The sequence below is a fragment of the Eimeria tenella genome, genomic scaffold, assembly GCF_000499545.2.
Source record: "Eimeria tenella Houghton genomic scaffold, Eth_scaff241, whole genome shotgun sequence".
NCBI classification, from domain to species: Eukaryota; Apicomplexa; class Conoidasida; order Eucoccidiorida; family Eimeriidae; genus Eimeria; species Eimeria tenella.
In genome coordinates, this window is record NW_013544212.1 from 1 (window position 1) to 14237 (window position 14237).

A 14237-nucleotide genomic window follows, 5' to 3' on the forward strand; every position below is an offset into this window, starting at 1 on the left:
AAAAGATCAGGACTTGTTGTTTGATATAAGTGGTTGTTGGTGGAGTTTCCGCGAGTTGCACTGGCGGCTGAGCTGGTTTGGAAACTTGTGTTTGGCGGTGGTTCGCGCGGCGGGGGTGTACGTACAGCGTGCTGATCGACTTGTACATTCGCAACGAAAAAGAAAAAGAACATTTATTTGATGCAATCCACAACATTCCCGCGGTGGCGGTGAAGGCGGCGTGGGCGGCGAAGTGGATGAACCGCAGCAAGTCTTTTGCGGAAAGACTCGTGGCTTTTTGCTGCGTGGAGGGGATTCTTTTTTCGGGCTCTTTCTGCGCCATTTTCTGGCTCAAAAAGCGCGGACTTATGCCGGGTAATTCGCGGAAGTTGAATTTCGGAATTTGCAAGTTGGGGTGTACAGACACCCCGCGCCGCGGCGGCGCAGTTCAACTTTTCGGAATTTCGCGTGTTCGCCGTTTTGCAGTTTAGTTTCGAGCTTTCTTGTTCCCGAGTTGCGTCAAATTCAACTTTTAAATGCTTTTCTTTTTGAGATCCGCAGGATTGACGTTTTCGAACGAGATGATCAGCCGCGACGAGGGGCTGCATGCAGACTTCGGCTGCCTCCTCTACTCCATGCTCAAGAACAGACTCAAGCCCGAAGTTCTGAACAAAATCGTTTTGGAAGCTGTGGAAGTGGAAAAGGCTTTCATTTGCGACGCTCTGCCCTGCGACCTCATCGGAATGAACAGCAGTAAGTTCAACTTCGAAAGCTCTGAAAAGTTCCAGAAAAGTCCACAAAAGTCCCACAAAAGCTTCGGTTTCTTGAAAGGCCAAAGTCCCGAAACGCCAGCTTCTAGGAAACTAAATATACGATTAACAGAATCCACTTTACAATAATTTGAATTAATTCAATTTGAGCACCAATTTGGATTATTTGAACGTGAATTGAATCATCTGAACGTGAATTTGAGTTATTTGAGGTGAATTTGAATCCTTGCCATGAATTGTTTGAAGTTAAATGTGAATCACTTAATTTGAACATGAATTTGAATTATTTGAGCTCGAACTTGAACCATTCGAATTTGAATTGGAGTCACTTGAACGTGAATGTGAACACGAACGAGCCCAAACAAGCAAACCAAAAGCCAAAACGAATGAAACCAGCAACAAACAACAAACACACCCAAATATACCCAAACAAACCCAAAAAAACCCAAACAAACGCCAAATAAACCAAACAAACACGAACAAACCCCATAAACCCTAGTAAACGACAAAGAAACGCACACAAACTCCAACAAACACCAACAACCGCAAGTGGACCTGCGCGCAGCGCTCATGGCCCAGTACGTCGAGTTCGTGGCGGACCGCCTGCTGCAGTGCCTCGGCGGCGCCAAGGCCTTCGGCGCTGCCAACCCCTTCGAGTTCATGGACTTGATTTCGCTGCAGGGCAAAACCAACTTCTTCGAGAAGCGCGTCGGCGACTACCAGCGCGCCGGCGTCATGGTCCGCGACAAGCAGCAGCAGAGCTTCGCCCTCGACGCCGACTTCTGACTGCAGCAGCAGCAGCAGCAGCGGCGGCAGCGGCAGCGGCAGCAGCAGCGGCAGCAGCAGCGGCGGCGGCGGCGGGGGAGGTGGGGGAGGTGGGGGAGGTGGGGGAGGTGCTGCTCGGCGTGGGGTCGTGGCAGCGGGGGTGCAGCAGCGGCTGCTGCGGAGGCAGCAGCGGCTGCTGCGGAAGCAGCAGCGGCTGCTGCGGAAGCAGCAGCGGCTGCTGCGGAAGCAGCAGGTCCAGCAGTGGAAGTGGTGGTGGGAGCGGCGCGGAAACAGATGCAGCGACTGCGGCTGCAGCAGCAGCGGGAGCTGCCGCAGCAGCAGAAGCAGCAGCTGCTGCCAGAGTAGCGGCAGCAGCAGCAGCAGCGGCACTTGGCGTGGCAGCCGCGACCGTGGGCCCTTTTTTCCCTGTTCGCTGCTCCTGCTGCAGTGTTTGCTGCCAGAAATTAGATTTTGGAGAAGCAAATGAACTTCTCTTTTCTTTTATTTCCATTTTTCTTTTTCCTTTTTTCTTCTCTTGGCAGCGGCGGCTGCGGCGCGGGTGTACGTACACCCGGCTGCTGCCAGTGACACTTTGCTTTTTTTTTTCCAACATTTCGAGTTTGTTCCGAACAAATTACTCAATTATGAAATAAATACAGCAGCAGCAGCAAATTAAATCCAGCAGCAGCAACTTAAACAGCAGCAGCAGCAACTTACAGAGCAGCAGCAGCAACTTACAGAGCAGCAGCAGCAACTTACAGAGCAGCAGCAGCAACTTACAGAGCAGCAGCAGCAACAGAAACGAACAGCAGCAAGGGCCTGCTCGAGCAGCAGCAGCAAATTCAGAAGCAGCTGCTGCAGCAGTTGCGCAGCGGGAGATTTATAATTTATTCTTAGTTCTTTATAAAAGTGAATTGTTATTTTGCATTTATTTATTTTTATTTATTTGCATTTATATATTTCGTTTAGCAAGTGGGGAATATAATGTTGCATTGGAAAGCGCTTGAAGTTTATTTTTCTTTTTGTTTAAATCAGAAGCTGCATGCATGCGTTGCTGCAGCCCAGCGCTTGGGAATTGAACTTCGAATTAATAATTTGTGTCTTTTTGTTGAAAAGAGTTGCTGCAGTGCAACACTTGCGAGTTTAATTGCAAATTAATTTAATTCTTTTTGTCAGAAAAAGAAAAGAAAAACAGTGAGCGAAGATAATGTTATTTTTCCCTCTCTGTGGTCGCGGCGGTGTCGCCGGCTGTACGTACACCCGAGGTGTACGTACACCCCAATACACGCAGCACCCGAAGTGACGAAACGAAAGAATCTGAAATTATTTGAAGTTGCGAAAAGAATAAATCTGTTTATTTGAATTTGTTTTGGGACTTGTTGTTTGAATGGAGGAGGCGCGCGTCGTTTGCTGCGCGGAAAGCTAGGCCTGGCGCTGCTGCTGCTGCTGCTGCTGGTGTGCATGCAGCAGCAGCGGGAAGAACGCGAAATGCGGTAATTCTTCGGAGTTGATTTATTAAAAAGTGATTTAACAAAACTGGAAAGTTGGAAGGCGAATTTGCAGTTGTTATTTCAGGTGTATGGACAGCTCGCCGTGAGAGGCGCCGCCGCCGACAGCCCTTGAGGCTGCTGATGATCCGCAGCTGCTTTGGGTCTTTCTTGCGTATCGGTGCCTTTTTTTTCTAAATTAAAATAATATTTTATTACTTTTATTGATATTGGGTTGATATTTAATTCATATTTCCCAGTTTGCTGCTCAAGAAGCTGCTGCGCTCCGAAACCCTCCGCCTTCCCGCAGCAGCAACTCGCGCTGTGCGCCACTCCCCCCTCTTTCCCCTGCTGCTTCTTTTCCGAATCTAATTTTGCTTTTTTACCTTAATTAATTAAAAACAAATACCATTTGCTGCTGCTGGGGCTTAGTTGCTGCGTCTGTGTCCCGCGCTGCTGCTGCGAGCCCCGCCTGTGCCAGACAGCCTACTTGGTGCTGCTGCGCTGCTGCTGCTGCTGCACCGCAGCGCACCGCGCTGCAGCAGCTGCAGCAGCGGCACACTGACTGCAGCAGCAACAGCAACAGCAGCAGCAGCAGCAGCAGCGTGGCTGTGTGTGCTGCGCTGCTTCTGCTGCGGCTGCAGGAACAAAGAGACAAAATGCTGAGCTGTACAGACACCCCAGCAGCCCAGCAAACGGCGCTGCCCCTAGCGGAGATCAGCAGCAGACATGGAAGAGGAGGGTTTAACCCCTACGTCAACAACGGGGGGTAAAGTCGAGGGTTTAGGGTTTAGGGTTTAGGGTTTGGGGTTTAGGCCGGTCGCAAGCCAAACAGAGGGCGCCGCTCAACGCGCAGCCCGAACTGTTCTTTGGTGATTTGCTCCTGCCTCCTAGGGATTAGGGTTTAGAGTTTAGGGTTTAGAGTTTCGGGTTTAGGGTTTAGGGTTTAGGGTTTAGGGTTTTTGCAGGACGGTGGTTTGCGTGGCTGGGGAGGACTTTGTGATTGGCGTTGGAGACACTCGGCTGTCTGTGGGCTATTCCATTCACTCTCGCCACCACTCCAAAATCACCCAACTGTAAACCCTAAACCCTAAACCCTAAACCCTCGGGGAGGTGCATGCGCAGCGGCTGCTGCTGCTGGGATTTCCGTCGGAATCTGCCGTTGCTGTTGGTGCTGCTGCTGCTGTTTCTCTTGCTGCTTCTGCTTCGTGTTCTGCTGCTGCTGCTGTCCCTAGCTGTTGCTGTCGCTGCTTTTGCTGCTGTTGCCGCTGCTGGTGCTGCTGCTGTTGTTGCTGCTGCTGTTGCTGCTGCTGCTGCTGCGAGCACTTGCGCTGTTGCTGCTGGTCCCGACTGCGCTGCTGCTGCAAGCTGCGTCGCTGCCGCAGCAGCTCTCCGTACCCCACCACCACTGCTGCTGCTGCTGCTGCTGCTGCTGCTGCTGCTGCAGGACTTCGCGCTGCTGCATTGCTTCCTCGGGGATGCAGGCGGACATAAACACTCTTCACAAACTGCTGAAGGTTTGAAAACTATTTTTGGGTTTTTGAATTGAATTAAAAAGTTTTTTGTTTCATTTTGTTTTTTCTTTTATTTTTTTTACTCTTTTCATTTCTTTTCTCCTTTTTGTATTTATATTGTATTTGCCTCTTTCCCCCTTCCTTTTATTCTTTATTTCATTATTCATTTATTTCCTTTATTTCTTTTATTTTTTATTCCATTTATTTCATTTATTTCTTTGTTTCATCTATTTATTTTATTTTAATAAAACCGAAAATGCCAAACGACCCCTCAAACGAAAGAGAAGAGCAAAAGGAAGAAGAAGAAAGTGTGCAGCTGGGATTTGAAAATAAAAGAAAAAAGAAAAAAGAAAAAGAAAAAGAAAATGCGATTCCACTTGCATGCGCTCCATGCATGCATGCGTGCATGCAGGCCCGCGTCGCGGTGTACAGACACCTCCACCGCGCGGAACCCTCCGGACCCGCTCTTTCGCAACTTCTTTCTTCACTTCTTTACTCCCGCCGTTTTTTCCCCTTCTACACTTTCAACCTTCTCTTTGCCCTCGACGAAGAAGGTCTTTCCTCGGCACTTCTTTGCAGCTCCGAAATCCTTTTTCCACTTTTTTCTTTTCTCCTTTTTCGGCTTTTTATTTTCTCCTTTTTGGCTTTTTATTTTCTCCTTTTTGGCTTTTTATTTTCTCCTTTTTGGCCTTTAATTGTCTCTTTTTTGGCCTTTAATCGTCTCTTTTTTGGCCTTTAATTGTCTCCTTTTTGTCTCTTTGATTGTTTCCTTTTTGTCTCTTTGATTGTCTCCTTTTGGCTTTTTATGTTCTCCTTTTTTTTGGCTTTTTATTCTCCTTTTTTTTGGCTTTTTATCTTCTCCTTTTGGCTTTCTATTTTCTCTTTTTTGTCTCCTTAACTGTCTCCCTTTTGCCTCTTTAACTGTCTCCTTTTTGTCTCTTTAATTGTCTCCTTTTGGCTTTTCATTTTCTCCTTTTTGGCTTTTAATTGTCTCCTTTTGGTCCCTTTGTCACATTTTTGTCTTCTTTTTAACTCTTTAATTGTCGCCTTCTTGTCCTCTTTAAACTCTTTAATTGTCTCCCTCCTAACTCTCTTTTTGTCTTTTTTTAATCTCCTTTTTGTCTCCTTTTAGACTCTTTAATTGTCTCCTTTGTAACTCTCTTTTTGTTTCCATTCTGTCTGCTTTTAAGTTCTTTAATTGCCTCAATTTTGTTTCCTTTTAAACTCTTCAACTGTTTCCTTTTTGTCCTCTTTAAACCCTTTAATTGTCTCTTTTTTGTCTCCTTTTCGTCTCCTTTTTAGTCCTTTAATTGTCTCCTTTTTGTGCTTTTTTAAACTCCTTAATTGTTTCCTTTTTGTTTCTTTAATTGCGAACTTTTGGACCTTTAATTGTTTGCTTTTCGATTTTCCAATAGTCTCCCTTTCTCCTTTTTGTCTCTTTTCTTGTCGCTTTCTTTCTCTCTTTTTTCGTCTCGTTCTGTCTATTTTTTGTCTTTTTTTTGTCTCTTTTTGTTTCTTTTTTGTCTCTTTTTGTTTCTTTTTTGTTTCTTTTTTGTTTCTTTTTTGTTTCTTTTTTGTTTCTTTTTTGTCTCCTTTTTGTCTTCACAGTCGTCTCTTTTGTGACTCTTTTTTGTCTTTTCTTGTCCTCTTAGTTGTCTCATTTTTGTCCCTTTTTTGATCCTTTTTTGATTCTTAATTATTATTACATAATAACTAAACAATTAATTGTATACTTCCATTTAATTAAATTAATTAATTAAATTATTAAAATAATCAATTATTTAATTAATTTAATTATTTAAACAGTCAATTATTTATTTAATTTAATTAATTCAATTAATTCAATTAAATTACTTAATCAATTTAATTAAAATCAAATGAAATCAAACCAAACTGCAACACAATTACATCAAACTAAACCAAACCAAATAAATCAAATCAAATTAAACAAAACAACTGATTAAGTTAAACAACGAATTAAACAAAACAAATTAAATAAACAAATAAAGCAAAATAACTAAAACAGCTAATTAAATAAAACAAAATAACTAAAACAAACCAAATAACGAAGCAAATTAATGAATAAATAAACAAATTAAACAAATAATAAATAACCAAGCCAAACAACAAAGAAATTAAATGAATAATTAAATAATAAACGAATTAAATAATAATAAACAAAATAAATAAATTAAAAATAAAATAAAATAATGAAATGTGTTTAGGCAAAGGCGCGGTCTTTGGCTACGACGCGATCGGCTCCTTCGAAAGATCTTCTTTCAACGCCGCCGGCACTGGAGGGCCTCTCGTGACTGCACTGCTGGACAATCAGGTAATTTAATTAATTTAATTAAATTAAATAAATAAATTAATTAATTAGTTAATTAAATTGATTAATTAGTTTAATTAATTCGTTTTAATTCGTTGTTTGTTTGGTTAAAACAGCTTTTAAATTGGTTAGTTGGTTGTTTAGATGCCTCTCGTGACTGCACTGCTGGACAATCAGGTAATTTAATTAATTTATTTATTTATTTAAATTGATTTAATTTAATTAATTTAATTAGTTAAGTCAATTAATTTAATTAATTAAATTAATTCATCTGATTAAGTTATTTAATTAATTTAAAGTTATTTAATTAGTTGTTTAATTTGCTAATTGGTTAAACAAGTTTGTTAAGTGGCTAATTGGACATCCAAATAATTTAATTCAACTCAACCAACTCAATAAGCCAATTAATTATGTTTATTTATTTATTTGTTATTTTATTTATCTATTAAACAACCAATTTTCTTATTCTTTCTTTATTTGCTTCTCTCCAAACCCTAAACCCTAAACCCTAGGAAGGGAACAGTCTCTAGAGAGAATAGAGACAGAACTGCTGCTGCTGCTGCTGCTGCTGCTAGTCCTGCTGCTGCTGCTGCTGCTCCTGCTAGACGAGTAGAGGGAAGTGAAAGGACAAAACCCTTTTTTGTGGTTTGTTCTTTAATTGTCTCCTTTTGTCTCCCTCTCGCGAGGGAAAAAAGAAAAAAAGAAATGAGGAAAGGAAGAAGAGAGAAAGGAAAGAAAAATAAAGAAATAAAAAGGAAAAAAAGAAATTAAAAAGAGAAAGCGGGGATCTCGTTGGCTGCAATAGATTAAAATTAAAAAATAAAAAAAGAAATTTAAAATAAAAGAGAAGTTTTGAAGAAATCAAAAAATAAATAAAAATATGAAATGCAAAAATGAATTAAAACCGGAAATATAATTATTAAAGAGGCAAATTGTAAAAAGCAAATAAAACGAAATAGAATAAAGTAAAATAAAATAAAATAAAATGGAATAGTGAGTTAAAACAAATAAAATAAAACAAAATAAAATTAAATAAATGAAAGGAGTTTGTCTTGAGGTCTGAATTGGAAAGAAAAGATTAAAAAATGAAATTCCGAAAAGAGAAAAACGAAATACAAAAAAAATTAATTGGCAAATAAAAAACTAATTGACAATTAAAAATACTAAATAACAATTAAAAAAGAAAAAGTTAGAAAGTCCCGCAGAAGAGAAAACTGCGGCTTGCTGCTGCTGCTGCTGCAGCTGCTGCTGCTGCTGCTGCTGCTGCTGCAGCAGCTAGCCGCACTTGCCGCCGCCGCAGCCGCCAGCAGCAACCCAATCTTTGCCGCTTCGTTTCGTGATTTGCAGCAGCATAAAACTTTCTGCATTTGTCGGGTGAATTCCCACTGTGTTGTCGAAGTCCTCCTGAGCAGCAGCAGCAGCAGCAGCAGCAGCAGCAGCAGTGGGGTAGCAGCAGCAGCGGGGGTAGCAGCAGCAGCGGGGGTAGCAGCAGCGGCAGCATCAGGGTGGCAGCAGCAGCCGCGGGGGAGCAGCAGAAGGGGTAGCAAAAGCAGCAGCAGCAGCAGCAGCAGCGGGAGTAGCAGCAGCAGCAGCAGCAGCACTGCTAGCAGCAGCAGCAAGAAGCGAAAAGACACTTGAAAAGCTCTCAAACCGGCAAAAAGACATTTAAATAAGGGCAAATTAAACGAATTAATTAAATTAAATAATTAAATTAAATTAAATTAATTAAATTAATTAAATTATTTTTTTCCAAACCTTCGTTGCTCCCAAACGGACAGCCAGGGCCATTCCCTGCAGAACTTCTCCAGCATTTGGGCCCACGAAGTGGACTCCTTTAACAATCTCTTTTTTGCTGCTGCTGCTGCTGCTGCTGCTGCTGCTGCTGCTGCTGCTGCTGCTGCTGCTGCTGCTGCTCGGGTCTTCCCGCACGCAGACGAGCTTGGAGAGACAAATCGGAGACAAGTCCAGGAACTCCTCCTCCTCTTGCTGCTGCTGCTGCTGCTGCTGCTGCTGCTGCAGCTGCTTCCGCCGCTTTTGCTGCCGATGAACTGCTGCTGTCTCCAAAGGCATAAATTCACTTAAGTAAATTTCCACACGATCTGCGCCGTACTTGGCCTGAATAAATAAATAAATAAATAAATAAATAAATAAAATAAATAAACAAATAAATAAAATAATTAATTAATTAATTAATTAATTGATTAAAAAGGATAAATGAATTTCAAAAAACCAGTAATTTGTGAAAGTGAAGACAAATGCCCACACGCATTAAAAGAGAAAATGAAGAAAAAAGGAGGAAATAAAAGAAATAAAGAAATAAAGGAAATTAAAAGAAATAAATAAAAAGAAATAAAGGAAAGGAAAAGAATAATGAATGAAACAATACAAGAAAATGAAAAATTAAAAAAGAAATTAAAAAGAGAAAGGGAAAGAATAAAAAGAGAAAAGTTGAAAACAAAAATGGAAAAAAGAAAAACTAAAAAATTCCAAAGAGACTTCAAAAGGTGAAAAAAAGGATTAAAAAAAGAATTAAAAGACAATTAAAAAAGAATTTAAAAAAGAATTTAAAAAAGAATTAAGAGAAAACTATAGAGAATTAAAAGACGAATGAAAAAGAATTAAAAGAGAATTAAAAAAGAACTAAAAAAGAGTTAAAAAGGGATAAAAAAGGGATTAAAAGAGAAGTAAAAGATAATTGAAGAATAATTAAAAAAGAACTGAAAAAGAAAAACAAATTAAAAACGAATTAAAAAAGAATCAAAAAGTTAAAAAGAGTCAAAAAAGAACTTAAAAAGGACCAAAAAAAAGAATCAAACAAAGAACTAAACAGGAATTAAAAAGGAATCAAAGAGAATTAAAAAAGAATTAAAAAAGCACTAAAAAAGAATCAAAAAGAATTAAAAAAGAAATAAAATAAAATAAAATAAAATAATTACAATTGCTTCTTCTTCAGTGAGTCCGACGCAGCCGTATTCCACGGGGGTAAAAACAGTTGTGGGAATATTTGAAAAGTCCATCTGAAAAATAAAATAAATAAAATAAAATAAATTAATTAAATAAAATAAATAAAATAAAATAATTAAAAATAAATGAAGAATTAAACAATTAAAAGAAAACAGGCATTATAGAGGAAGAAGGAATTAAAAAGATAATAAAAAGGAGTTCAAATGGGAAAAAAAGAATTAAAATAAGAAACAAAATGCAAAAAAGAAAGAAGATATTTTGAATTAATTAAATCAATTAATTGAAGTTAGTTAAATTCGAAAGAATTAAAAAAAAGTTATTTTGAAATTAATTAAATCCAATAATTAAATAAGTTGCAAAAAATGATTTAAAAATAATAAAATAAAATAAATAAATAATTTATTACTTAAATTATTTACCAGAAAAATAATACGGCAATTAATTAATTGTTTAATTAATTTGCTAATTAACTAATTAATTAATCAATAACTAAATAACAAACAAACAAATACACAAACAAATGAATAAATAAACTGATAAATAGATAAACAAATAAATGAATAAATAAATAAATAAATAAATAATTTAATGAATTAATTATTAATTAAATTAATTAATTTAGTAATTTAATTGATTAATTTAATTAATTAAATTAATTAAATTAATTAAATTAATCAATTGAATTAATCAATTAAAACATCCACTCAAGCAACTAACTGTCAAATTCCCAAACTGCCAAACTAACTTTGCAAATAAATAAACAAAAAAGCCAATAAACAAACAAAAAGAAATGAATTAAAACAAATTAAATAATTAAATAAATAATTGAATAATAATTACATAATTAAATAATTAAATAAATACTTAAATAATAAATTTATTAACCAATTAAATAAGTACTTAATGAATGAATTATTTAATTGAATTAGCAGACAACCAAATACATCAAAATGACGCAAATAAAACAAACAACCAAATAAAACAAAACAAACAAACAAATTAAATGAATAAATAAACAAACAAACAAAATAAATAAACAAATAAATAATAAACAAACAAATAAATAAATAAATTACAACTTCTGAGCTGCCCCCGAAAAGTCTTCTGGCCAAAATCTCTCCGGCCTTGATAGCCACGGGGGTCAATTCGGGGAAGTCTTTAACGCAATCTCCTAAAAAAAGAAATTAAATGAAATTAAATGAAATTAAATGAAATTAAATGGAACTAAATGAAATTAAACCAAATTTAATTTAATTTAATCATTTAAATCCTTCGAATGGCTCTTTAAGCTCCAAAAAACTCTTCAAAATATCCAAAAAAAAAATAAAAAAAGCAGTTTTGGCCAAATCTGCCATTCTAGCCACTCTAGCAGCTGCAGAAATAATTCATTTATTTACTTTTATTTTCGTTTTTATTTTTTATTTTGTAATTAAATACATAAATAAATAAACAAATAAATTATTAAATAATAATTACATAAATAATTAAATAATAAATATGTAAATAAATAAATAAATAAATAAATAAATAAATAAATAAATAAATAACCAAACAAATAATCAAAAAAAGATTAAATAAATAAATAAATAACTGAAAAAATAAATGAAATAAATGTTTGTTTATTTGTAATAAAGTAAACAATTGTTTACTTGTTTGGTTATATAAAACAAATATTTATTTACTTTTCAGTTCATAAATAAATAAATTAAATAAATAATGTTTTTTGTTTATAAATAAATAAATTAAAAAGATAAAAGGTACATAAATAAGTCAATAAATAAATCAATATTGTTTATTTATATGAGTATATACTTAATCACTTAGTTTATAAATATATTAATTACTTAATTAAATTTAATTAAATTAATTAAATAATTAATTAAGTAATTAAACATTAAATAATTAAATAATTAAAGAAAGTGAATAATCAATTAGATTAATTAAATGATTAAACAATCAATTAAATAATTAAAGAAATTAATTAATCAATTAGATAAATTAAATAATTAAACAATTAAAACATTAAATAATTAAAGTAATTGAACAATTAATTAGATTAATTAAATAATTAAAGTAATTAAATAATTAATTAGATTAATTAAATAATTAATTAAATCAATTAGATAATTAATTAAATTAAATAATTAAACAATGATACAATTAAATTAATTTATTGCTTTAATTTGTTTCCTTTCAACTGCCCCCTCAAACTCCTTCGACAATTTTTTAAAAACTAAAACGAAGTAAATTAAATCAAACTAATTAAATTGAACTAAACATTTATTTATTTTTTTAATTTATTTATTTATATTTATTTATTTATTTTTATCTATTTATTTATTTTTACCAACTGCAAATATTGATGGCACTTTTGTGGCGGCGAATTTGTCGCAAATGATTTTTCCCTTTTCGCCAGTTTCTATTCCCAACGCCTCCAAGTCTGAAATAAATAAATAAATAAATAAATAAATAAATAAATAAATAAATAAATAAATAATAAACAAATATTAAATAATAAATGTAATTAAATAAATATAATTGGATAAATTTAGTTGGATGCATGTAGTTAAATGAACAAATAGGAGACAAAGAAGATGCTCAAAAGGAGATAAAAAGGAGCTAAAAAGGAGACACAAAGAAAGAAAACAAGAAGGAAAAGGAGAGAAAAAAGGTAGAAAAAAAGAGAGAAAAAAAGAGAAAAAAGGAGAGAAAAAAGAGAGAAAAAGAGACAAAAGTGCTTTCAAAAAGGGGAAAAAAGTGCGACAACAAGGACCCAAAGAGGACCCAAAAAGATCCAAAAAGGAGCCAAAGTGGATCCAGAAAAGGCCCAAAAAGAAGCCCAAAAGGACCCATAAAGGGGCCCAAAAAAGAGCCAAAAAGGAGAAACAAAAGACCCAAAAAGGAGCCCCGAAGGAGCCGCAAAAAGCCAAAAAGGGATAAAAAAAGAGCCAGAAAAGAGCCAAAAGGGAGCCGAAAAGAGCCGGAAAAGAGCCAAAAAGGAGCGAAAAACGAGCCAGCGAAGCAGACAACACAGCGACCAAAAGGAGAGCAAAAGGGAACAAAAAGGAGACCCAAAAGAGAGCAAAAAGAGACCCAAAAGAGAGCAAAAAGAGACCCAAAAGAGACGAAAAGAAAGAAAAGAGCAGCTGCGGACTGAGGAGTTTGGTGTCTGCGTCCCGGCCGGTGGCGTAGAGAACCGTGTCGAAGCGGAGGGCGAGGGAAGAGCCGTTTTGGGAGTTTTTGAGAAAAACCAAAAGCTTTTTGGGGTCATTTTTCGCGCTCTTTGCAGCTGCGGGGGTCTCCGCAGCCCCCGCGGCCTCCCGCGCCTCCCAAAGAGCTCCAGATTCCTCTTTTTGGATCTTTTCCACGACGAAACCTTCCAGAAACTCGACGCCGATCTCCTCCAGGTTCTGCTGCACCTTCGCCGCGCACTGCCGGTCGAAGCCCCGCAGCACCACCGACCGCACCGCCACCGTCGCCTGAAACGCCGCCAAAAGGAGCTGTAAATGCAGAATTTGGAACTCCAGAAGGTTCCGTTTGGAGGCCCCGACTGGCGGGCCTTTGGGGGGCCCTGGCGCGGGAAAAATCGGCGAAAAACGAGGTGTGGGGCCCCGCCGCGCGTGCGAAAGGTCCCGGGGGGCCCTTCCGAGGTTTTCCCGCGTTTCAACGCCAAAACGAACCGCTTTTCGCGGTTTGACGGACTTTTCGACGTGATTTTCGAATTCAAAATTTAATTTCGACCCAAAAAATGGTTTCGGCCACAAATTTGACCCCCAAAAAGCCCAAACTCAACCCACCTCGTACCCCAACTGCTGCAGAAAACCCGCACACTCCAGCGCTATGTAACTGCCCCCAACAACAAGTCTGCAAATAAAACAAACAAATAAATAAATAAATAAATAAAAATAAATAGAAATAAATAAACATAAATAAATAAATAAATAAATGAATAAATATAAATAAATAGATGAATAAATAATATTAATTAATTAAATAGTTATTCAATTGTTTAGTTATTTAACTTGTTTGGTTGGATGGGCTTTTGTTTGAGAAGAGCAGCAGCAAAAACGCGAAAGAGAGAAATTAAATGTTTAAAAATAAATTGAATTTAAAATAAATAAGTAATTAAGATTAAATTTAAAATAATAAATATAATTAAGATTGAATTCAAAATAAATAAATAATTAAAATTGAATTTAAAATAATTAAATATAACTAAGATCAGATTTAAATAAACAATTAAAATTGCATTTAAAATAAACAAAGAATTAAGACTAAATTCAAAATAAACAATTAAAATTAAGTTCAAAAAAATAATTAACATTAAACTCAAAATAAAAGAAACAACAAAAAGATAAATCTCAAGTAAAAAGGAATAATTAAAATTACATTTAAAATAAAAGGGAATAATAAAAAGATAATTTTAAAA

General features: G+C 36.1%; 3 protein-coding genes across 3 annotated transcripts; 2 read left to right on the plus strand and 1 right to left on the minus strand.

The window, feature by feature from the left end:
- Positions 1-236: 236 nt before the first annotated feature.
- ETH_00021530 (ribonucleotide-diphosphate reductase, small subunit, putative) lies at positions 237-1535 on the plus strand (the record flags this gene model as incomplete). The annotated part of the gene is made up of 3 exons (XM_013379358.1): positions 237-354; positions 541-732; positions 1315-1535. 3 exons carry the CDS (start codon positions 237-239, stop codon positions 1533-1535), a joined length of 531 nt encoding a protein of 176 aa, XP_013234812.1.
- Positions 1536-3660: 2125 nt separating this feature from the next.
- ETH_00021535 (proteasome subunit beta type 1, putative) lies at positions 3661-7587 on the plus strand (the record flags this gene model as incomplete). Its single annotated transcript, XM_013379359.1, has 7 exons — positions 3661-3770; positions 3970-4077; positions 4449-4518; positions 4928-5069; positions 6741-6847; positions 6989-7021; positions 7531-7587. The coding sequence occupies 7 exons, from the start codon at positions 3661-3663 to the stop codon at positions 7585-7587; spliced, it is 627 nt and encodes a 208-aa protein (XP_013234813.1).
- A 532-nt stretch (positions 7588-8119) lies between these two features.
- ETH_00021540 (thioredoxin reductase, putative) lies at positions 8120-13672 on the minus strand (the record flags this gene model as incomplete). The annotated part of the gene is made up of 7 exons (XM_013379360.1): positions 8120-8248; positions 8600-8959; positions 9781-9861; positions 10885-10979; positions 12156-12248; positions 12963-13287; positions 13606-13672. Coding segments are annotated over 7 exons (1150 nt in total), but the record flags the coding sequence as incomplete, so codon positions are not given.
- Positions 13673-14237: the final 565 nt, after the last annotated feature.